The 26,931-nt window shown below is 33.8% G+C and overlaps 1 protein-coding gene and 1 long non-coding RNA gene across 3 annotated transcripts in view; one reads left to right on the top strand and one right to left on the bottom strand.

Moving 5' to 3' along the window:
• LOC139529121 (fibroblast growth factor receptor 2-like) overlaps window positions 1-11,938 on the bottom strand; it is a 47,155-nt gene extending 35,217 nt beyond the window's left edge. The window contains exons 1-4 of one of the 2 annotated variants that reach the window (XM_071325432.1): window positions 11,802-11,938; window positions 8,123-8,173; window positions 3,548-3,737; window positions 936-1,062 (exon numbers count right to left, since the gene is read on the bottom strand). In XM_071325432.1, the coding sequence (XP_071181533.1) occupies window positions 936-1,062; window positions 3,548-3,737; window positions 8,123-8,173; window positions 11,802-11,923 (490 nt within the window). In that variant the 5' untranslated portion in view covers window positions 11,924-11,938. Of the gene's footprint in view, window positions 1-935; window positions 1,063-3,547; window positions 3,738-8,122; window positions 8,174-11,630; window positions 11,687-11,801 lie in introns of those variants that run through there. The other variant, XM_071325433.1, reaches the window with a different exon arrangement.
• On the top strand, window positions 9,406-14,377 carry LOC139529134 (uncharacterized). Its single transcript, XR_011665760.1, has 2 exons — window positions 9,406-9,850; window positions 13,965-14,377. It is a non-coding gene; the product is annotated as an uncharacterized lncRNA (long non-coding RNA).
• Window positions 14,378-26,931: the final 12,554 nt, after the last annotated feature.

Genomic DNA, 26,931 nt, shown 5'->3' with positions numbered 1-26,931 from the left:
AATTGATGTAAAAGAACGGAGAAAACTGAATTAGTGACATGCTTAAACTTAATTGACAATAAAGTATTTTATATATGTTTCTCACACAAAATTAATTTGGGAAATGATCTAACAATTTGAAATTGGTTAAAAAATTTATATAAAATTTCAATTGAAGATTTCTTGCTATTGTGTAATTGCGTTATACTGTGCTTATGCGCAGTACTGTGCAAAAGAAGATTTCTTTCTATTGCGCAAACTGTGTAATTAGATTTTTCTTGTTTTTTGTTATTTGGCAATATTGTGCAAGATATAGATTTCTTGCTATTGTGCAATTGCAAATTTCTAGCTATAAAGATATCAGAATTAAGTCCCCTACTGGTTGCCATCTTGGATGATGGATCAGCTACAAAGTAACAATACTTGGTAAGCACCTCATAACAACAATCATGCTATTTTTGGTGTCATGGCATTCAATAGTTCTTTTAAAGAAGACATTTGTATGTATTTCCAATAGGGTCCTTTGTTAAACTAAAGCCCCTGCTGGCAGCCACCTTGCATGATGGACAGGCTACAAAGCAACAACATTTGGTAGGCACTTCATAAAGAACATTCATGCTATGTTTGATGTCATCCCATTCATTGGTTCTCTAGACATGCTAGAGGAAAATCAAATGTAAAAAGTTATTGACGACTAAAATGGATGATAACGACGGACTCCAAGTGGTGGCCAGGTGAGCTAAAAAGAAACACTCTACAAATCAGCTTTTTTTTTTATTGCAATCCAAGCATTTATGGAATTTAATATTTAATTGACACCATCAACATCTGTATAGTTGTCAAAAGTAATCTAGATCAGTGATTCAAAAAAATATGATTACCTACTAGATTCCAGAAAATATTGCTACTTTATTTCTCAATAAAATGTATTCATACAAATTTCAAATTATACTTACATTGAAGAACTTCAATTTTAAAAGTAAAATTTAATATACCCTGTGTATTTTCTAATACACAGGTATATTGTCCTTCGTCCATTTTTTCCAAATTTAAAATAGAAAGTTTCCATTTTCTTATATGGTACTGAAAATATACATTTTTTTTTTTTAATCTGTAACATATATCAAGAATAAATATATTTTTTTTTTAGACATTTTGAAAACAAACAATGTTAATATAATGTATTAAATCAATTTTTAAGACATTTCAGCCATTGGCCTTCTCCGGTTTCTTTTTTTTTCTTCACAACTATACATGGCAGACATTTTTTTTCTTTTTCAATCTTTAAGATGTTATAGATATAATTCCTTGGAATGGTGTCACAATATCATGACGTCATTGGTCATAATACTTTTCATACAATATGTACTTGGGTCAATGCTTTCACACCCCAATAAAGGAGAAGGTCTGGTAAGGGTCGATTTTGGCCTCAAATTTCATGTTCATTTAACGAAAGATTTTGGACACTTTTTAAACAGTTAAGTGTCTATCTAATTGATTCAATAAGTTTATGTGAAAGCTTTTAACTGATTTAGTCCTTAAAAACAAAAAAAGATTCAAGCTTAGAGATGAAAAGCTATCAAATATGCAAAAAAACGTCACTTTTCAGATTGTTTTTGTCAAAAATGAAAGTGGCTGCAGTCGTGTTCATTCTCAACCTATATGTCATGTTTTATCATCAAATACAACTTACATTTCAATATTATGAATTAACATGAAGGCGGCCACTTTTGTTTATTGAAAACACAAAATCAAAGTAAAGGACTTATAAAGGTTGATGAAGATTGTTTTAATATTAATCCACTGTTAATCCTAATCGGTCTTTAATAAAAGGGTTTTGAAATGAAGAAAATAACGCAAACTACTCAAGTTTTCTTATTTATCCATGAATAATTTATACATAATTATACAGAAATATTTTGTATTAACCAAAAACATGAAAACTCTTTGAAATTTCATGTATATCTTATATAATGTTTTTCTTATTTTGTCGTTTTATTTATCTTAAAAAAAGTTTCTTTTTCCAAACCAAAATGATTATAATAAAGGCACTATATGTGCAAGAAAATGTATTCGTTAACGTATTTTTAGCTCACCTGACCTGAAAGGTCAAGTGAGCTTTTCTCATCACTTGGCGTCCGTCGTCCGGCGTCCGTCGTCTGTAAACTTTTACACAAATCTTCTCCTCTGAAACTACTGCACCAAATTTAACCAAACTTGGCCAAAATCATCCTTGGGGTATCTAGTTTAAAAATGTGTCCGATGACCTGGCCATCAAACCAAGAAGGCCGCCATGGCTAAAAATAGAACACAGGGGTAAAATATTTTGGCTTATATCTTTAAAACCAAAGCATTTAGAGCAAATCTGACATGGGTTAAAAACTACTGGGCCAAATTTGAACTTACTTGGCCACAATCATAATTGTGGTATATAGTTTTAAAAATGTGTCCGATGACCCCACCTACCAAACAAGCTAAAATTAGAACATAGTGGTAAAATGCAGTTTTTGCTTTATATCTTTGAAACTAATAAGTAATTTAGGGCAAATCTTTCAAGATTTAAATGTCCATCAGAATACGATCTATCCCCTCACAAATTTTCAGATGAATCATACAACCCGTTGTTGGGTTGCTGCCCTAAAATTGGGAATTTTAAGGGAATTTTGCAGTTTTTGGTTATTATCTTGAATACTATTATAGATAGTAAAACTGCTATATTTTAGGGCCAAAAATGGGTCTTACTGAACCTACTCCTTTACAAAAACTAAATTCTTAAATGTAACTATTACTAGAACAAAAATATGAGCAAAATAATGTGGGTCAAATACAAAATAACAGATCATTTATTGAAATCAACCTAGCTGTATCAATAATATTAAAAACTGATCATGTCATCATGTCACATTTTATCAAGTTGTATTGAACATTATTATCATACTTGACTTTTTATACTAATGTATGCAATGTATATGTTTGCATTTTGTTTGATTTCTCATGATGAGGGCCTCAGGGAAGATAAGTTATATAGCTAACTGTGTAACCTTCTTAAAATAAAGTATTGTTGTTGTTGTTGTTGGTCACATAAAAAGCAGATTCTGATGACGCTTCTGGAACACAGGTCTGACATCATGACACAGCTTTTTGGTAGAGCTCATGTTGTGAAGTCTTTTTAAGTTTCAATATGTAACATTTAGTGGTCTACTGTTTCTTCTAAGTTTTTGCCATGGCGCTGTTAGCTTGTCAATAGCATAGGTTGAATGTCTCTTGGGTATCTTTTACCTCTCTATCAGAATAACCAAATAATAATGACTTCAAAAATATTTATATGGGGATTTGACAACATTTATACATCCAGCTGCACCACTTCAATCTACTTCAAATTTTTAATGTCATCATTTCATGAATAGCAATTTAAACTGTTTCTATTTACTAATTGAAAAAGTCATTGCCAAAGTTGAGTTCCACATGGTTTGAATGAAATTAGTTTTGCTTTGTGCATACTTATCATTTTGGTCTTATAATTCTTATCAATGTATTCATTTCAATCATTTTTTCTCGAGTTACTTACGTGTCCTCCCTTCATGCCAGGATCAATGTATTGCTTGTTTTTATACCACTTAATGGTAGGTTTTGGTTTTCCACAAGCAACACATTTAATTTCCACTGTAGACATTTCTGGTCTGGCAATCCACTCTCCATTGGTTTTATCTTTAAAAACTGGTGGACCTGTGCCAGACAGACAGACACGGCTTACACTCCTTCAATACAACAGATATAGTTGACATAAATTGCTTATATAGTTTAAGAAAAACATACCAAAACACAAAAATTTTCCACTAAGCAATGAACCGTGAAAATAAGGTCAAGGTCAGACTGACATGTACATCATAAGATATTTCTATACACCAAATATAGTTGACCTATTAAATGGTATTATAGTGTAGGAAAAAAGACAAAACTTAAAAACTTAATCATGTTAATACACTTTGACAACTGACATGAAAATGAGGTATAGGTCAGATGACACAGGTCTATAGTTGACCTATTGCATAAAACATTAGAAAAAAGACCAAAACTCAAAAACTTAAATTTGACCACTGAACCATGAAAATGAGGTCAAGGTTAAGTGAAAACTGTCTCACAGACATGAGGACCTTAAAGGGTACACATATATACCAAATATAGTAATCCTATTACTCATAACAAGAGGCTCTCAAGTGCCTGAATCCCTCACCTGTTATTTTTGCTTAAAATCTTTCCCCAACGATAATTTTGCTTTTCAATATACATTAATGAGTGTCTTAAAAATTCCATTTAATCTGTCATATTTTCAAAAGCGAAAAAAATGCATTTTACCACCAATGTTTCATTTTAGTCATAGTGGCTATGATTCTTGACGTACAAGGAAACATCTCTGTGGGCCCTGCTATGAATAATGTGCATTAAAAAATTGTATCTTTACCATAGGACATGGAGTTGTCAACTAAAACAAAAGTTTTTGACCTTGACCTTTGACCTAGGAAGTTGTACATAAATAATGACACACCCTTTGGTGTTGGTTTATTTACATGTCAAGTATAAACTTTGAAATGATAACGGTTATCTAGATATGGAGCGGACACAATCTCCACCACAGGACACGGGGTTGTCTTGTCAACTAAAACCAGTTTTTGACCTTGACCTTTGATTTAGGAAGTTGTACATACATCATGACACACCCTCTGGTGTTGGTTAATAAACATATTAAGTATTAAGTATAAAATCATAACGGTTATCTAGATATGGAGCGGACACGATCTTCACCACAGGACACGGGGTTGTCAACCATGTCAACTGAAACCAAAGTTTTTGGCCTTGACCTTTGACCTAGGAAAATGTACATAAATTATGACACACCTATGGTGTTGGTTTATTTACATGTCAAGTATAAACTTTGAAATGATAACCGTTATCTAGATATGGAGCGGATACGATCTTCACCACAGGACACGGGGTTGTCAACTGAAACCAAAGTTTTTGACCTTGACCTTTGACCTAGGAAGTTGTACATACATCATGACACACCCTCTGGTGTTGGTTAATAAACATGTTAAGTATTAAGTATAAAATCATAATGGTTATCTAGATATGGAGCGGACATGATCTTCACCATAGGACATGGAGTTGTCAACTGAAACCAAAGTTTTTGACCTTGACCTTTGACCTAGGAAGTTGTACATAAATTATGACACACTCTTTGGTGTTGGTTTATTTACATGTCAAGTATAAACTTTGAAATGATAACGGTTATTTAGATATGGAGCGGACACGATCTTCACCACAGGAAGTTACCATATGCGGCTGCTAAGGATTTCATCATTCCCTATGAGAGTCATGTCCCCTTGAAGCTATTTCTTTCTTTTGCATTTTTCTCAAAAAGTATTCAAGATAGAATCAATTTGAAAACGGCAACATGTTCAAGACCAGATGGCAATGTTAATAAACATATACAATGATTTTGTTGTTAATCCTTATAAGGAGTTATTTCCCTTGAAAAAATATTGTATCTCGAGAACTGGAAGTCGTAAAGACTTGGGACCTACACCAATAATCTTAAGTTCATGTGACCTTCAATTTGCACCCAAGGTCACCAATGTTGTCCTTCAACTGCAGATTATTTATCATCTAACAGATTTGAGATATCTATTGTCATTTTAGAGATAAGGCAGTTTCAAATTTTGCGAGCGGAGGCATGTATTTATTGGGTGGGGTCATTGAGTGCAAAACATAAATTTCCTTTTAAGATAAGGTTGTTGTATATCAAATGAAAGGTCTTCAATTGAACATTTCAAATATCCAATTCCTGTAATCCAAAAATTAGTTGGATGGGGCTATTAAGTGCAAAAATCAAACTTTCTAGAACTTGGTGTTGTAGCATATCACTCTATTTTACATATAACATACTTCCGATCTAAAAAATTAAGGCCGATGGGGTCATTAAGTGTAAAAAGCGAAAAGGTTCCGAAGGTATGCTTGTCGTATATCAAATGAAAGGTCGTAACAAGAACAAAATAAAGGGCTGCGCTTTAGTGCATGATACGCCCGTTGCTCTTTTAACTTGTCTTTTATGCTTTAAATGAATTTATATGATCAACTAGAAATATATATACAAATCAAAAGGGATGTTACATTAATATATCCACCAAAGTTTCATAAAATCCCCCTTTTTTAAGTATAAAAATTCATTACTTAAGAAAACGTAAAATCTAAAATTTATAAAAATGGAAAGGGAGCTTATGTCAATAGATATAAACAATTTATCAAAGTTGCATAAAATTTTGTGAAAGTGTTAGTTATCGTCCCAAAATTGGAAAATCCTCCCTTTTTTAAGCATAAAAATTCATAACACGAAATTGTAAAATCTGAAATTTATAAAAATTGAAAGGGAGCTTACATCAATAGATATAAACAATTCACCAAAGTTTCATGGACATTGGTGAAAGTCTTTTTCAGTTATTGTCCGAAGTGTTGAAAATCCCCCTTTTTTTATGAATAAAGCCCCATAAATCCAAAACTTAAAATCTGAAATTTATAAAAATTGAAAGGGAGCTTGCATCAATAGATATAAACAATTCACCAAAGTTTCATGGACATTGGTGAAAGCCTTTTTGAGTTATTGTCCGAAGTGTTGAAAATCCCCCCTTTTTAATGAATAAAGCCCCATAAATCCAAAACTTAAAATCTGAAATTAAAAAAAAACGAAAGGGAGCTTACGTCAATAGATATAAACAATTCACTTAAGTTTCATGGAAATTGGTGAAAGTGTTATTGAGTTATTGTCTGAAGTGTGGACGACGGACGGTTGGACAGACGGACGGACGGACGGACAATGGTATACCATAATACCTCCCGTCTAAAAGACGACGGGCGTATAAAAATGTACATTACGAAAACATCACTTTTACAGGTAAGACCTTTCAATTGTTTTACAAACAATTGAGATACTAGTTTTGTATTTGTATTTGTATTTTGTAAATGTTGGCTGGTATCATTTCTGTATAGGAATTTACACCTATAAAATTATTTGATTTGATTTGATTCTATCAATATTCTCTTATCTTATACTATCTTATACTGTCTGGACAGAGGAAGAGCTTTGACCATATCATATTTCTTCATTACAGATATGTTGGTTAAATATCTGACCTCAAACTCTCACTTTATATATCACCTAAATTAGTGGTGTTGATTGATAAAGACAGCTGTGCACATATAAAGGTGTCAGAACAGTCCTTGGGTTTTCCCAGAGTAATGTTTATATTTATGTTGCATTTATAAGGGTTGAAAGAGGTATAAGTTTAAGGTGAATCATATTTCAAAGCGATTTTCATGGGAATTGTGTACAAAAATAAAATAGAAGTTTGTATAGGTGCTCCCTTTGGTTTTGATTTGATGTATGTGATATCAGGGAGTATTATCCCAGTTTTTGGATAATTTGTTTCTGAATGGATAGTATATATATAAAAGATAAAGGTGGAATGATTAAAAATCTGAAACCTGGTTTTGTAGATTATAGTGTGCATGCATGGTCAATCAAAGAAATGAAAATTACCCAAATGTACTATTTTTTTTTTGCAGTTAATTAGCTATAATGAGCTATATTTTTCAATTGATCATACCCCAAAAAAAATATCCTTAGATTAGGAATTAAAGACTAACATTTAATCAGCTTTAAAACGAGTTAAGGATTATAACAAAAGTACACACTGAATGTCTCGCCTAATTTATTAATTATTGATTTTACATTGATATTCCTTATTTTTATACATGTTATACTTCATGTTAGAATGCCATATTTTGATTGGCTAATACAAGAGTGTTAATTTAGTCTATCACATGGCTGAGCGGATGACAATTTTTTTAAATGTTACCCTCTCTTCCAGACAAATAAAAAATCGACACTATTTCACTTACTTTCATAAATGATTGAACAAAAAAAATCATATTTCAGTTGTTTTATATATCTTGTAGCTACAATATAGTGCCCCTTTAAACTGTGAGCATATAAATATCATATTTCTTGTTGCATGTAACTTTAACTAAAATGTTGATACTATATTGTTATTCTTATATGCTTAACTGACCTTAAATTGAAATTTCTTACCTGTGTTTCTGTAATGTTATGATGGTCAAAAGGAACATTATTTTGACAAACCTGTCAATTAAAATGTACAAGTTATAAGATGTATGTTAGGTTGATCCTAGTCCAAAATCCTCAATCAAAATTTCAATCAAGTTCAAACCAGATGCTCCGCAAGGCGCAGCTTTATACCACCGCAGAGGTTGAACCCTGAACGGTTGGGGCAAGTATGGACACAACATTCAAGCTGGATTCAGCTCTAAATTTGGATTGTGATTAAATAGTTGACACAGCGCCAGGTAGTTTCATATTCCGGAAACGGTTTTCCGATGTGTGTTTGACATTTATCATGAACTCTCTCTTCCTGTTAACGATCATTATAACTTGGCATGTTTAACTATGTTAGTCAATAAATAGACAATATCTCAAGTTTTCTGACACAGAATGAATGTGGTCTAATAAACTTAAAATTTGTATTTTACCTTTCAGCAATTCACTATGCTGTTGAATATTAATCCTCTCAAAAAAATGTTTGAAGAAATTTTCTTTATATTTATGAAATCTGAAATGAGTAAAAATTTAACGCCCCCCCCCCCCCCCCGCCCCAATTTTTTTTTCACATCCCCCTTTCCCTTATTCCAAAACTGATCTCAATTCAAATTTCTAATGGAGTTTGCAACAATAAATACTCATTTAAATACCTCATAAAATATTAAAATGTAAAAAAAAGTGCTTGTTATCACTGAATGGTAAAGGTTATTCAATTTTTGTTAAAATCAAACTAAGTTTAATTTTTGGACCCTTTGGACCTTAATGTAGACCAATTTGAAAACGGGACCAAAAATTAAGAATCTACATACACAGTTAGATTCGGCATATCAAAGAACCCCAATTATTCAATTTTTGATGAAATCAAACAAAGTTTAATTTTGGACCCCGATTTGGACCAACTTGAAAACTGGGCCCATAATCAAAAATCAAAGTACATGTTTAGATAAAGCATATCAAATAAGCCCAAGAATTTAATTTTTGTTAATGTAGACCAATTTGAAAACGGGACCAAAAATTAAGAATCTACATACACAGTTAGATTTGGCATATCAAAGAACCCATTTATTCAATTTTTGATGAAATCAAACAAAGTTTAATTTTGGACCCCCATTTGGACCAACTTGAAAACTAGGCCAATAATTAAAAATCTAAGTACATTTTTAAATTCAGCATATCAAAGAACCTCAAGGATGTATAATTTTTGTTAAAATCAAACTAAATTTAATTTTGGACCCTTTGGACCTTAATGTATAGTCGCCGTCACGTAAAATTGGCACCATGTTTTTTGTCAAAATTTCCTTAAATATCGACCGCGTTTACTAAAGATCATGTTTTTCAATTAGCGGAATCAAATATCATTCCAAAAATCAACTACTGTCCTACCTTTTATTGTGTTTGCACTGTATAATCCTGACCTTCACATAATCCAAGATTAATTTGTATGGTGGAATCCGACATTGTTATTACCGGAAGTGTTGCCGTGGAGTTCCACGTGCTCTCCATTTTCTTGTGTCTCTCAGAGCTTTTCGTCATCTTTACGTAAAAAGCACGGGAAATTGTATCATCAATAACAATGTTACCAGAGAGTAACGAATGTTATGGAATAAGGGACCCTCATAGAAACCAAGATGGCGGTTATACAATGTAAATAATCTTGAAAAATGTGAAGGTCAGGATTATACAGTGCAAACACAATAAAAGGTAGGACAGTAGTGGATATTTGGACAGGATTTTACTTCCGCTAAAAGAAAAACACCATCTTGAATAGACGCGGCTGATATTTAAAAATTTTTTAACAAACATGGTGCCAATTTTACGTGATGGCGACTATAGACCAATTTGAAAACGGGACCAAAAATTAAGAATCTACATACATAGTTAGATTCAGCATATCAAAGAACCCCAATTATTCAATTTTTGATGAAATCACACAAAGTTCAATTTTGGACCCTTTGGGCCCCTTATTCCTAAACTGTTGGGACCAAAAATAATGCTTATTTGGGCCCCTTTTTGGCCCCTAATTCATAAACTGTTGTTACCCTAACTCCAAAAATCAATCCCAACCTTCCTTTTGTGGTCATTAACCTTGTGTTTAAATTTCATTGATTTCTATTTACTTATACTAAAGTTATTGTGCGAAAACCAAGAATAATGCTTATTTGGGCCCTTTTTTGGCCCTTAATTTCTAAACTGTTGGAACCAAAACTCCCAAAATCAATCCCAACCGTCCTTTTGTGGTCATAAACCTTGTGTCAAAATTTCATAGATTTCTATTCACTTAAACTAAAGTTATAGTGCGAAAACCAAGAAAAAGGTTATTTGGGCCCTTTTTGGCCCCTAATTCCTAAAATGTTGGGACAAAAACTCCCAAAATCAATCCCAACCTTCTTTTTGTGGTCATAAACCTTGTGTTAAAATTTCATTGATTTCTATTCACTTTTACTAAAGTTAGAGTGCGAAAACTAAAAGTATTCGGACGACGACGACGACGCCAACGTGATAGCAATATACGACCAAAAAATTAAAATTTTTGCGGTCGTATAAAAAGGAATTGTTTGCTGGAAGCAATTAAAAAAAGAAAACGTATTCTAAATTAGGACAAATTATAGAATTTTCATGAGAAAAAAAGTATACATACAAAGCCCTATAAAAAGGAAGGGTTCCTGTTTAATTTTTATTTTTAATATTACTCACTATACACAACTTTTAACTATTTTACAATTTTTTTCTTCAACAATTATAAAAAAGAAGTTATGGTATGATTGCCAATCAACCAACCCTATACTGACAGTTATAGGTCACCATACAGCCACACTCATGCCATATCTTCTTATTTACATTTGTATAATGCATGGTATGCGATTACTTCTATGAATGAGACAGACAGGGGTTTGTTGCAATTTGCCGGGTTTACTATCCATTAGTCCAAATAATTATGACGTCTTGAAAGGCTTCATGGGAGCACGGTTTTATTTCTAAAAAATGGTTGAATATAGAGGAAACACAGGCGGATCAATCCATTATAAAAAAGGGTTCTCTAATTTTTGTGCTATTTTCACATTTCCTGACCGGTGTGAGAAAAATATTTCTCCTCACTAGTGAAAAATCTGTTCTCGGCAAATGATTGGTCGAAATTTGATTATGACGTCAAAATGTTTTGTTTTCTTCTCAATTTTCCTATTGTGACGTCATGAAAAAAGGCGACCTTGCCTGATGACGTCGCATATAAAGAGCACAATTTTCTGAAAATCTTTGAAAAAGAACGATAAAAAGCATTAGAGAAACAGATTCCGACACTATAACTCGTGTATTACGATATTTCTCCACTCTCGACAGTTAAATTTTATTATTTAAAGGGAAATAATAAAATTTAACTGTCTCGAGTGGAGAAATACCGTAATACACTTGTTGCAGTGTAAGAATCTATATTTCCTAACCCAGGACGAAAAGGGGGGATTGTATAGGGAACAAAAAAACTTACCCCTTTTGTCAATCCGCCACTGTGGAATCATTGTGGAATCACTGAAGAATGAGAAGAGCGGGCCCTTACTTAATGAAAATTTCTAGATCCGCTATAATTATACTTAGCTAAGCATCTGGAGAGAGAAAATGTTATGGATACATATTTCATGTTCATTCTACATAATTCTACCTTTTAAAATTTGTAAAGTGCGTATGACGAACTTGTAGAAGGAGTTTAGGAAGTGCGTTAACGATATATAAAAGAAAGTCGTTGACGGTGACTGTCTTGAATAACATTTGTGATTTCGTCATATTAGATTAGTCCAAATAATGACAATAATTATGCCGTCTGGCAAGGCTATTTTTATTCTATTTTTCTGGGACGCCTTCCTACGTAAATTAAAATAGCCTTGCCAGACGTCATAATTATTTGAACTAATATTAGATTATACAGATCATATAATATATCCAGTGGCAGATCCAAAAGGTGGGGGGGGGGGGGGGGGGGGGTGTCCGACGGTTGGACCCCCATTTTTTGACAATCAATGCATTTGAATGGGGACATGTGGTTGGGAACTCCCTCCTTGATCCCACAAGGCTGTGTAAGGACCCCCCCCTTTTTTTAATTAAGGTGGTACCTAACACTACAGGGAGATAACTCTGTAAAATCAGAGACATATAATACAATATGTATTATATGTCTCTGGTAAAATCAGCTAAACATTTTAATTACGTTGTGTTGTAAAGGGAATATTAAGCTTCTCGATGATCAAAATTGTTGTTTGGCAAACTGCTATATAACCAGTGTAATTTTTCTGACAAAACGGTTGGTTCAAAATTTTCAAAATTTTTATATACTTGTTAAAGGGTCAAAGTAAATACTTTGTCAAAATTTTATGAAAATTAAACGAGCCAAATTAATTTTAGTGAAAGTGTTAGGTACCAACTTTAAAATGGCTGGATATATATCATATATCAACGAAACAGTAGTCAAACCAATTGACATCTGCCATGATCTGGACATCTAAAGGGCAATATATATATAGGGTAGATTTCGATAATACAAATTCCAGAAGTCAACTCAAAAATTTTCTTATACTCGCAGGACTTTCTACCGTAAACGGCCGTGGGAACCAATTTATCTAACAATTAGGAAGTGTCAAGTCCCGTCAATATGTTGTCTATTGTCTATAATTTCCTAAATCATCATACACATTAATGTGTATGGACGTTGTCCAAGAATAACGTCAGTAAAATTGTACTATTTTTTTGAAAATCTAAATACTTACATAATGACTATTTCAACGAATCTGACGATAATTAATATCCAAGCACCAGAAATGTGTGTTTAATTCTCGAGGTTAAATTCAATTTTGGAAAAACCGACTAGTTGAGCTACTAAAATGCCGTAATCTGACCCGTATGGTGACAGAAATGTAATTAATTTAAAAAACATGACGACGAGATGCTGCATTTTTATTTTGTTCATAGCATTAATGTGTATGGTCAATTCCCAAAATGTATGTCACAAATGTGAATGCACTATCAGGTAAGTAAATATTATCTACCTATAAATTATTTTAAATTTTCATTAACATGTCTTACTATTGCCCTGTGTACGCATGCAGTGCGAAAACTAGTGACAAAATCTCGAAGAACAAAATATTACCTACACATCTACATTAGATAGAGATAAACTGTAAACAGCAATAATGTTCAGCAAAGTAAGATCTACAAATAAGTCGAAGGACCAAAATTGTCAGAGAACCCCTTAAGGAGTTATTGTCCTTTATAGTCAATATTGAACAACTTTTCGTCATTTTTCTTCATTTTTGTAACTTGTACAAAAATCTTCTTTTCTAAAACTATGGGCCAATTTAACAAAACTTGGCCACAATCATTACTAGGGTATCTATTTTAAAAAGTGTCTTATGACCCCGCCTACCAACCAAGATGGCCGACATCAGTAAATACAGTAACAGGTGAGCGACACAGGCTCTAGTGTACTTTTATGGTAGGGAATTTATATTCGGGTTTAAGCTTTATGAAAGCATAGATAGGGAGTTGTACATGTAGTGTGAACACATGTTTAATTTATATCGTGCTACCACTTTCCTGTTGGCCGATAGTATCGCCATATAAGACCCTAAAAATGGGACGCCATACCTTAGGAGTTGACCATTTGGTTGTAACATTGGGTCACCGTAGCCATATTTGGACCTTAAATCGGGACGCCATACCCTATTTTTTTTTGGTAAACCTGTAACTTTGAGCGAGGTCGTCGCTAGCTAATACTGAGAGCTAATACGAAGAAGAGTTATGAAGATTTAAAACAGTCTTTTTTAAATTTCAGCGAGGAATATTCAGACATTCGAGCAGTGCGCATGGTACAACCAGTGTGCACCGAAGGTAGTTTCAAATGGTATAATGTTTATGGAGGAGCTCTCCGTATTAACTTTAAACCATTTTTTCTTCACGTTGGTGATTTCCTGTTGTGTTTCATTTTGTATGCAGAAAATGTAAGAGTTCAGATTTCACAAGAACTTCCAAATAAGTCTACATACAGTGTTAACTTTAAACGACCAGCTGGCTTAAAGCGACTTCTAGCAGTAGACGGCAGAACTAATGAGACATGTATAATGTCCTCTGGTGAAAGCATTCATTTATTTCTAGAACCAGAAAGAACTGTAGAGTCTGTTGGGTTTAGTTTTGTTGACATACAATTCATAATGAAAAGAAAGAAGACATAAAAGCTTATAACCATTATACACAGTGTTCTTCTTTTGTCAAACAACTAGTTCATGTTTTGTCGAGCCTGTGACTTTTGTCGCAGAAAGCTTAGCATAGGGATAGTGATCCGGCTACGGCGGCGACGGCGGCGTTAGCTGACTTCTTAAAAGCTTTATATTCTAGAAGGTTGACAGGAAGACCTGGAAGCTTCATACTTTGTATATAGATGCCTCATGTTACGAACTTTCCGTCAGTCACATTTTCAATGTCATTGACCTCATTTTCATGGTTGATTGACTACTTGAAAAAAAAAAAGATTTTTTGTGATGTTAAATTCTCTCTTATTATAAGTAATAAGCAAGGATAACTATATTTTGTAAGTGCGTACATTGAGAGGTCCTCATGACCGTCAGACAGTTTTCACTTGACCTTAACCTCATTGCATGGATCAGTGCACAAGGCTAAGTTTTGGTGGTCAAGTCCATATCTCAAGGACTGTCAGGTGTGCATGTTCAACTGACAGGTGTCATCTGACCTTGACCTCATTTTCATGGTTCGGTTGTCAAAGTTAAGTTTATGAGTTTTTGTCTATTTTTCCAATACTAAATGCAATAGTGCAACTGTATTTGGTGTATCGAAATGTTTTATGATCTAAATGTCAGTTGGGCAGATTTAATTTGATCTTGACATCATTTTCACGGTTCATTGATAAGTGTTAAGTATTTGTGTTTTGGTCCGTTTTTCTTAATTTATAAGCAATAGGTCATCTATATATATTTGTTGTAAGGAAGAATTGTGTTACACCCACCAGGGTACATGTGGTAAATAAGGTACGTGTATAACATCTTCCTGTTTTACACCCCACCAGGGTACATGTGGTATATAAGGTGTATAACAGCCTCATGTGTTACACCCACCAGGTTACATGTGGTATATAAGGTGTATAACAGCCTCCTGTGTTACATCAACCATGGTTCATGTGGTATATAAGGTGTATAACATCCTTCTGTGTTACATCAACCATGATACATGTGGTATGTAAGGTGTATAACATCCTCCTGTGTTACATCCACCAGGATACATGTGGTATATAAGGTGTATCACATCCTCATGTGTTACACCCACCAGGGTACATGTGGTATATAAGGTGTATAACATCCTCCTGTGTTACATCCCCCAGGATACATGTGGTATATTAGGTGTATAACATCCTCCTGTGTTACATCCACCAGGATACATGTGGTATATTAGGTGTATAAAATCCTCCTGTGTTACATCCACCAGGATACATGTGGTATATAAGGTGTATAACATCCGTCTGTGTTACATCAACCATGATACATGTGGTATATAAGGTGTATAACATCCTCCAGTGTTACATCCACCAGGATACATGTGGTATATAAGGTGTATAACATCCTCCTGTGTTACATCAACCAGGACACATGTAGTATATAAGGTGCATAACATCCTCCTGTGTTACACCCACCAGGGTACATGTGGTATATAAGGTGTATCAAATCCTCATGTGTTACACCCACCAGGGTACATGTGGTAAATAAGGTGTATAACATCTTCCTGTGTTACATCAACCATGGTACATGTGGTAAATAAGGTGTATAATATTCTCCTGTGTTTCATCAACCAGGACACATGTGGTATATAAGGTGTATAACAGCCTCCTGTGTTACATCAACCAGAGTACATTTGGTATATAAGGTGTATAACATCCTCCTGTGTGACATCAACCAAGGTACATGAGGTATATAAGGTGTATAAAATCTTCCTGTTTTACACCCACCAGGGTACATGTGGTATATAAGGTGTATAACATCCTCCTGTGTGACATCAATCATGGTATATGTGGTATATAAGGTGTATAACATCCTCCTGTGTTACATCAACCAGGTTACATGTGGTATGTAAGGTGTATAACAGCCTCCTGTGTTACATCAACCATGGTACGTGTGGTATATACGGTGTATAACATCCTCCTGTGTTACATCAACCATGGTTCATGTAGTATATAAGGTGTATAACATCCTCCTGTGTTACATCAACCATGGTACATGTGGTAAATAAGGTGTATAACATCCTACTGTGTTACACCCACCAGGGTACATGTGGTATATAAGGTGTATCACATCCTCATGTGTTACACCCACCAGGGTACATGTGGTAAATAAGGTGTATAACTTCTTCCTGTATTACATCAACAAGGACACATGTGGTAAATAAGGTGTATAACATCTTCCTGTGTGACATCAACCAGGGTACATGTGGTATATAAGGTGTATAACATCCTCCTGTGTTACATCAACCAGGGTACATGTGGTAAGGTGTATAACACCCTCCTGTGTTACATCAACCATGGTACATGTGGTAAATAAGGTGTATAACATCCTACTGTGTTACACCCACCAGGGTACATGTGGTATATAAGGTGTATCACATCCTCATGTGTTACACCCACCACAGTACATGTGGCAAATAAGGTGTATAACATCTTCCTGTGTTACATCAACCAGGGTACATGTTGTAAATAAGGTGTATAACATCCTCCTGTGTTACATCAACCATGGTACATGTGGTATATAAGGTGTATAATATCCTCCTGTGTTACATCAACCAGGACACATGTGGTATATAAGGTGTATAACAGCCTCCTGTGTTATATCAACCAATGTACATTTGGTATATAAGGTGTATAACATCTTCCTGTGTGACATCAACCAGGGTGCAAGTGGTATACAAGGTGTATAACATCCTCCTGTGTGACATCAACCAGGGTATATGTGGTATATAAGGTGTATAACATCCTCCTGTGTTACATCAACCAGGTTACATGTGGTATGTAAGGTGTATAACAGCCTCCTGTGTTACATCAACCATGGCACATGTGGTATATAAGGTGTATAACATCCTCCTGTGTTACATCAACCATGGTTCCTGTGGTATATAAGGTGTATTACATCCTCATGTGTTACATCAACCATGGTACATGTGGTAAATAAGGTGTATAACATCCTCCTGTGTTACACCCACCAGGGTACATGTGGTATATAAGGTGTATCACATCCTCATGTGTTACACCCACCAAGGTACATGTGGTTAATAAGGTGTATGACATCTTCCTGTGTTACATCAACAAGGACACATGTGGTATATAAGGTGTGTAACATCCTCCTGTGTTACATCAACCAGGGTACATGTGGTAAGGTGTATAACATCCTCCTGTGTTACATCAACCATGGTACATGTGGTATATAAGGTGTATAGCATCCTCCTGTGTTACATCAACCGTGGCACATATGATATATAAGGTGTATAACATCCTCCTGTGTGACATCAACCAAGGTACATGTGGTATATAAGGTGTATAACATCTTCCTGTTTTACACCCACCAGGGTACATGTGGTATATAAGGTGTAAAACATCCTCCTGTGTGACATCAATCATGGTATATGTGGTATATAAGGTGTATAACATCCTCCTGTGTTACATCAACCAGGTTACATGTGGTATGTAAGGTGTATAACAGCCTCCTGTGTTACATCAACCATGGTACATGTGGTATATACAGTGTATAACATCCTCCTGTGTTACATCAACCATGGTTCATGTAGTATATAAGGTGTATAACATCCTCCTGTGTTACATAAACCATGGAACATGTGGTAAATAAGGTGTATAACATCCTCCTGTGTTACACCCACCAGGGTACATGTGGTATATAAGGTGTATCACATCCTCATGTGTTACACCCACCAGGGTACATGTGGTAAATAAGGTGTATAACATCTTCCTGTATTACATCAACAAGGACACATGTGGTAAATAAGGTGTATAACATCTTCCTGTGTGACATCAACCAGGGTACATGTGGTATATAAGGTGTATAACATCCTCCTGTGTTACATCAACCAGGGTACATGTGGTAAGGTGTATAACACCCTCCTGTGTTACATCAACCATGGTACATGTGGTAAATAAGGTGTATAACATCCTACTGTGTTACACCCACCAGGGTACATGTGGAATATAAGGTGTATCACATCCTCATGTGTTACACCCACCATAGTACATGTGGCAAATAAGGTGTATAACATCTTCCTGTGTTACATCAACCAGGGTACATGTTGTAAATAAGGTGTATAACATCCTCCTGTGTTACATCAACCAGGGTACATGTGGTATATAATGTGTATAATATTCTCCTGTGTTACATCAACCAGGACACATGTGGTATATAAGGTGTATAACAGCCTCCCGTGTTATATCAACCATGGTACATTTGGTATATCAGGTGTATAACATCTTCCTGTGTGACATCAACCAGGGTGCAAGTGGTATATAAGGTGTATAACATCCTCCTGTGTGACATCAACCAGGGTATATGTGGTATATAAGGTGTATAACATCCTCCTGTGTTACATCAACCAGGTTACATGTGGTATGTAAGGTGTATATCAGCCTCCTGTGTTACATCAACCATGGCACATGTGGTATATAAGGTGTATAACATCCTCCTGTGTTACATCAACCATGGTTCATGTGGTATATAAGGTGTATTACATCCTCATGTGTTACATCAACCATGGTACATGTGGTAAATAAGGTGTATATCATCCTCCTGTGTTACACCCACCAGGGTACATGTGGTATATAAGGTGTATCACATCCTCATGTGTTACACCCACCATAGTACATGTGGCAAATAAGGTGTATAACATCTTCCTGTGTTACATCAACCAGGGTACATGTTGTAAATAAGGTGTATAACATCCTCATGTGTTACATCAACCAGGGTACATGTGGTATATAAGGTGTATAATATTCTCCTGTGTTACATCAACCAGCACTACTGGACGAAAAAACAACTGTCCATACCAGTAACAGTCGTTGTACGACTGTCTTAGTCTGTAAAAGACAAGTAATGACTGTCAAATCTGTCATATTTCGTTGCAACAGTTCATTTATGTCTGTCCCAACTTTTCTACGGGTTGTGAAAGTCAAAAAATGCTACCATCAGTCATTTCAGAACTGTTGCAGTGGTTTACGGTGTTGTCACAGTCAACATCTATTTATTACAGTCTTTCTAATAGTTGTGGCAGTTGCATAATGTCCGTCCCAACCTTTTAATAGTTGGAACAGTTAAAATTTGTTTGTGTCAACTTTTCAGACGTTGATGCAGTCAAAAAATGTTTGTCACAACGTTTTTAGAGTTGGGACAGTCGTTAAATGTTTGTTACAACTTTCTAAAGGTTGGCACAGTCATTAAATGTTTATTACAACTTATAAAAGGTTGAAACAGTCGTTAAATGTTTAAAACAAACACTTCATAGGTTGATACAGTCGGTAAATGTTTTAATACAAATATTTTAGCGTAACGGTAGTCCATCAGTGTAAAAAAAAATCACGTCTCACCCGGCTCTCAAGATTTGATTGTGTTGTGAAATAGTCCATTACTTATACTATTATCGTCTATCGTGCGATTGTAAACTTGTTTTGCTGTTTATTCACTTATTTTGCGATCGTTGTTTGTCTTTTGTCGTTTTCCATTTATTGCCGTAGAATTGTCCGTTCATTTTTGACAGTCATGTGCGTTTGACTTTAAATAATCCTTTTGATATCCTTACTTTTTATTTTATAATATCTGTTTTATAACATTTTCGTACATAACTGGTTTTAAAAACCAGAAGCTTTCGTTTAAAATAGAGTTTTAATATTATTGCAGAAGAATGAGAAGATGATAATGGATTCATTCAAATTCATATTTGATAAATTCTGCGCAATAGAAAAATGTACAAGGGTGTACCTGAAATAAATTTAAAGATTATGACTAAGTTACCAATATTGTACAGCATAATAAACCCGTTTTAATTCGAATTACACCAAGAGGGACATTTCCGATGATTAAAAAAATAATTAGTAAAATCTGTCAAGTTTCATTAAAAACGGAAAACAATTCTTCACCGTAAACGATTTATCCACTTTAATTTTTTGTCGGCAAAAAAACAAAAAAACCGGGACCTCAGGTCGGCAAACTATATTTTTACACAGGTAACTACAGATGTTAGACCACATGTTCAATAATCTGAGCTGGAAAATACAATCGGTGAGTAGAAATTATCAATATTTTAAAGCATGTCTATCGAATAATCATGGATTCATAATTTTGAAGGGAAAATGTGCATATTTGTCGGCTTACAGACCTTACAATGTGTTCTCATTGGCGGATCCAAAGGGGGGGGGATTCCAAGGGTTCGAACCTCCTTTGTTTTGGCCGCTCAATGCATTTAAATGGGGATATATAGTTGTACCCCCCTCCCCCCCCTCCCCCTGTTTCGTTCTGGGTTGGACCCCCCCCCTTTTTAGAATGGCTGGATCCGCCACTGATCCTACGGAATCTATATTGAAATACTCCGATATGCTATATATAGCTATGAATCGACGTTATATATTACCACACTCGTGCATAGTTGCATGTTCCAGGGAAAATATAAGCTTTGAGCCACCTTTAAGCTTCAATGTTAAAGTTGTGCTTCATAATAAATCATTGAAAGTCATGAAGGACACCGTCCCCCCCCCCCCTATTATCATGTGTATGTCATTTATTCCCTTAATTATTTTGCATACATCACCCTGAGCGGAATACATAAAAGGTTACTCTATATCTTCCCCGTTTTTGTGGGAATAATTTGGTCGATTATATAGGGAATCACTCAAGCATGACTGGATCCGTGACCCTAAGGGCAGTCAGGGGCCCTGTCCCTTATGAAAAGTTCTGGATCTGCCACTGACCATGCTGACCTATACATCATGTAGTGTACATATTATATGTTAATGTATTGCTAACTCGGGTCATAAATTTGCATGAAATACTTGTCACTGGACATTTTATAACCAACAACCAACCGATCTTTACATGTACGTATCCATATAAATGTGTTTTTTATCATGCTTATGCTGGATTACTAGTATTTCCCTAGTTTTGCTTTATCAGCTGATAGTTTTTGTTCTATTTAGAATGCATTGTGACGTCACGATTTCGATAAAAAAAAATGCATAGTACAAACACATATGATTTGATCATAAAATGTTAAGAAAATTATTAACTTTAAGATTAAATAGTGACTTATTTAGTGTTTAGCAAGTGTCCATTTTCATTTATATTTTAAATAATTCTCAAATCATGGACAACAAAACATTAATATATTTGATAATAGCTTGCATTTGCCAGGCATTGAATGTGAATAAATATTTTAAAAATGGTTTAAAATAGCATTAATCATCAAAATAAAACAATATTATTAAACTAATGTTCCTGAAACAAGGCACAGAGTCATAAACAGTTGCCATTTAAACACAGTTGATTAAACAAATTGTGCTAATTCAATTAGTAATTGTTTTATCATGTACTGCATTGTTTAAAAAACACATATTAAAAGAGCAAAGCTAGCATCATAATTTTATTCTTTTTAGATTTAACATAGAATTTATATTAAATCACTATAATTTGTTAATACTTTGAACCCAAACTATGTATTTTCATGTGAAATTTTCATATAAATTGTGCTCTGTTAGCATTGTTTTTCAAAATTCATTTGTGCCATACATGTTATCTAACTTACAAGTAGTAACATTCAATGGTCATTATATTTATTCCGCAATTATTAAGGACCTTCTAATCATAAGTCATATATATTTTTGACACGCATTCAATTGTGTTTTGGTTACTTTATTGTTGCCTATTAAACTGTTGGGTTGATGCATCATTGATATATCCCATATCTCCTTTGATCATGTGCATTCACATACGACTGCAGATTTTTTGCATTTTTTACATAATCATGATAATTATTTTATGTAAACATTCAATATGTCAGGAAAACATAACAAAACAATCTATCTGTATGCATATTTTTTTATGTTAACATGGTATAAACTTTTTAAAAGTATTTTATGAAGCTCAAAATATTTTTTATAGATATAGTATTATCCAGTAAGTTCTCATAAAATTTACTGTGTTAACTGCATTGTATGTGTTGTATCTACTAATTTAGTCTAAAACAATTTTTTTTTCTTCAAATTCAAAATTAACAATTAAAATATTTGTATTTACTGAATATGACCATGCAAATGTGACATTAAAATAGGTAATAATCAGGATGTTAACACTGGATATGCGATAGGTAATAATCAGAAATTCTTATATACATGATCTAGCTAATATACAAATTAAGAAACAATAGTTTATTGCCCTGGGGGATGATATTTAATCTGTCATTGGTATAATGATACAATTTTATAATAATGTTCACAAATTATCATGATTAAAATTGTCCTCTTCAAAATTTTGATAACTTTTTCAAAACAAATTATAATTTAAGAAAAATATGAAACAGCAGGATATATATATTATTTTGGATATTAAAATGCAAATTTTAAAAGTAATCTGAATATTGATTTATTAAAATAAAATTGGGTAAATAACTGAATTAAATAAAAAAGTGAGCTGCAAAGCATTATTTAATGCAAGCTGTTATAACAAATGAATAAGTAAAAAGTATTCAGGGTAACACAAAAGATGTAAAAATTATTAAACTCAAGGATTTAAAACATTAACTGGGATGGTTAAGTCTTGGAACAATATTTTTACATCACAAAGGTTTATTCATTATATGCACTGGACAAAGGTAGTCAATATCATCTACATGTATATATAGTAACAGGGCATTAATTTATTTTATTTTTTCGTTCCTTAAACTTTTCTTTGTCATGTTTGTAGTATCAATATATTTCATATTAAATCATAAACATAATTAAAATAAACAAAAGAAATAACCTGTTGTGTTTTAGAGAGGAATAACTATGTCCATGATGTCTGACTTTAAAGAATTGATGAAAAAAATTATGGTGTGAGCCTCAATGAGACAGTAACCCTTCAATGAAAGTACACAATCACACTTAACAAATCATTAATGCAGGAAAAAAGACAACACTATATAGAATTTAGACCCCCTTAAAAGATTTATTTTTCTTGTTAATAGGGACTTGAAAATAGAATTGTATTAGTGCTAGAATTTTTTGGTCAATCAAATGAGAAGTGCTAGTTTTATCTAGGTAAATACAGTTATTGTAATTAACTTTCTTATTATTGCACAATGTATATACATGTAGTATCATATATTTATTATTAGTTAAACATTTACTGTACTTGAGTCTAAATGTATATTTTATTTTGTAGAATCATACTGAATATGTATTGGTTTGACCATGATTCCCACTTTAATAGAATATGACACCTGCTAGTACATGTGCACTTTGATGCATAGAAAATATAGATGTCACTGAGTCGCTGTATAGCTGCAAATTGTGAAACAATGGATTAATTCATTATTTAATGCTAGTTATCTATTGTTTTTGGAAATTATGAATATGGCGTGCAGCATTATTCCATGATGATAATGTGATGTTCTGATTAAATTGGACAAGAAGAAAATTGTGCCTTGTACAAATAGGAAAATTACAAATTGTATTAAAGGAGGACCACATTACTGGAGGACTAATTACCTTGGGTTATCATGATCAATTGTGAATTTGGAATAACAAAATTTCGTAGTTGCAGTGAATATTAATACATGTAGTGCGATCATACATGTACATTATTTCTGAATTCCATGAATACCCAGGATAACTATTCATTTGAAATAGCAATTTGGAATAATGAAAATGCATAGTTTCAGTGAATACTACTAATAATAGTGCATCATATCTGAATTCATGAATACTTTTAATTAGTTGATAATCAGTCATTTTAATATAATAACAATATGGATAATGTGAATTTCTAGTTTCAGTGAAATTAACAAAACAGTACATGTATATCACATCTGAAGTTTATGTTGGCATTGCAATTGTTAACTACCGCCAGCATGTCCAGGGTGTGTAAAAAGATCTTAACCAACTATGAGGGTCTCGTGCAGTCCGTGTCAATTGTTTAGAGTCAAATGACTGCTTGCTGTACTTAAATTATTAAAGTCTGAATTAGAATTAAATAAAAATCTTAATTAGCATGATTAGTCATGTTAGTGGCCAAGTGTTCATGGTTTTTGAAACAAATAAACCATGCACGTACATTTAAGTATAATTTTATTATCCCTCCTGAAACAAAAGTTGAAGTACATGCATGCAAGCCAAGAAATATGTATTACAATCTGGCAGTGGCTACAGCGTACCGTTTTGTATTTAAGCTTCACCAGATACATTTTAGAAGCTGAAATGCCTGGATACTTCCTTTAAAATGTTATGAAGTTTCTGTTATTGATTTGTTCATTGCACTTCACCTAGTTTTCATGGTACACTACATGTACATGTAACTGTTTACAAAAAAATATTACTGTTTGAACAGTCACAGTGAAATACACTTGAAGTCTTAAATGTATAACGTATGTATATTAATTGAGTTACTGGATTAATTGTTATGGTATCTTGAAAGGTGTACATGTCTCAGTGTCTGTCAGGCAGGGTTGGCCTGATCCTGACTTCATTTCATGGATCAGTGATTAAGGTTACTTCAGTTACATGTAATTTGTCAAGTTTGTTTCTCACACATGTTTAAAAATACTGCAAGCAGTAGGAAAAGTAGGTCAACTTTATTTGGTTTATAAAATGAGTGTAAGGTGAATATGTCTAATTGCAAGACTTACATCAGACTTTGACCCCAATGAAAATGTCATGGTTCATTGAACAATGCTTAGTTTTTGTGGTTTGATCTATTTTCAAATGTTTCTCAAACTACAATGTACATGTACATGCATGCCATGTATAGGATCACTATTTTTGGCATATTATTGGATATTCATAAGTTAGTTTTCATGGTTTGGGTGTTAAGAATGTTAAGTCTATTTCACAGAGAGTATAAATCACTAAATTTTGGGTATCATGGGTATGGAATGTCAGTTTGTAGGGTGTACATCATCTAGCTGTCTGGCATGGTTATATTGACTGCAACTTCATTTTCAAAGGTTAATGAAAATTGAAAGTTTATGTGATACTTGTACATGTAGTAAAACCTTCATACATGTAGGCAAAGCAGAGATGACATCTCAGCATTTGCACATTCACTCTTGTTTACATCTGACGCCAGTGATCATGTCTACATCTTGATTATACACATGTACAGTAGCTGCTTTTTGATAACAAAAGTCTGACAACTATTAACAATTGTTATAATTCATTTGATAATACTAGGTATTTTAGTCTTGTATAACATATAAAAAAGAAGATGTGGTATGATTGCCAATGAGACAACTATCCACAAAAGACCAAAATGACACAAATATTAACAATTTACGGTAACCGTACGGCCTTCAACAATGAGGAAAGCCCATACCACATAGTCGGCTATAAAAGGCCCTGATCAGACAATGTAAAACAATTCAAACGAGAAAACTAACGGCCTTATTTATTTTAAAAAATGAACGAAAAACAAATATGTAACACATAAACAAACGACAACCACTGAATTATTTACAGGCTACTGACTTGGGACAGGCACATACATAAATAATGTGGCGGGGTTAAACATGTTAGCGAGTTCCCAACCCTCCCACTAACCTGGGACATTGGTATAACATGTATACTGTATGATAACCAGAATAAGGAGATGTGGTATGAATTTCAATAAGACAACCATCAACCGTAAACCAAGACGGGGATCTCCATGGATGAAAATTGAACGATGGAGGAACTTCAAGTGAAGTGATGTAATTGTTAGTAACTGTACATCCTTCAACAATGAGCAAAATCAGTTCCCCATAAGTGTGATAATGAAAAACCTATAACAGGCCTAGCTATATTAGATAATGTAACACCGTGTAAACAAGTTCAGATGAGAAACCCAAGTTGGATTTTTATACCATGTATACAAAAGCAACATTGATACGTAAGTGATGACAAATATAATATTGTGGTTAATCAAAGACTTGTACTATAATAGTTGATCATCTGCCCTTTAATATTCATGTTTTTCTACAAATCAATTCTATCTGCTTTTGAATAAATGCCTTCTTAATATATATCCCAAGATGTTAAACAACATGTTCCCATTGTTTTCCATAAACACAATAAGCATTACAAAGTCATACATGTATAACGCACTAAACCATTATAGGTCAATGTATAGCCTCCGGCGCGGATCCAGGGGGGGGGGGGGGGGGGTTCCGGGGGTTTGAATCCCCCCTTTTTTGGACGATCAAGGCATTTGAATGGGTACATGTAATTGGAACCCCCCTTTGTCCTGGGTTAGTAACAACTCCTTTTTAAAATGGCTGGATCCGCCCCTTGGCCTTCAACATGGAGCCTCGGCTCACACCGAACAAAAAAATATAAAGGGACCCAAAATATTGTCTGTACATAATTATCTATCTAGTAACATTGTTAGTTTTCTTTACTGATTGAATAATATGTCATTATTGTACAAGCATTTATGGGATTAAATAATTTGAATTTGAACAATTGAAATGGGAAAATATTTTGGATAAACGTTAGTACATCTGATCAACTGAAACCACACAAGAGAATC

Source organism: Mytilus edulis, chromosome 6 (assembly GCF_963676685.1).
Source record: "Mytilus edulis chromosome 6, xbMytEdul2.2, whole genome shotgun sequence".
Taxonomy (NCBI): domain Eukaryota; kingdom Metazoa; phylum Mollusca; class Bivalvia; order Mytilida; family Mytilidae; genus Mytilus; species Mytilus edulis.
The sequence above is the reverse complement of the archived record's forward strand: the minus strand, read 5'-3'. Positions and strand labels throughout refer to the sequence as shown.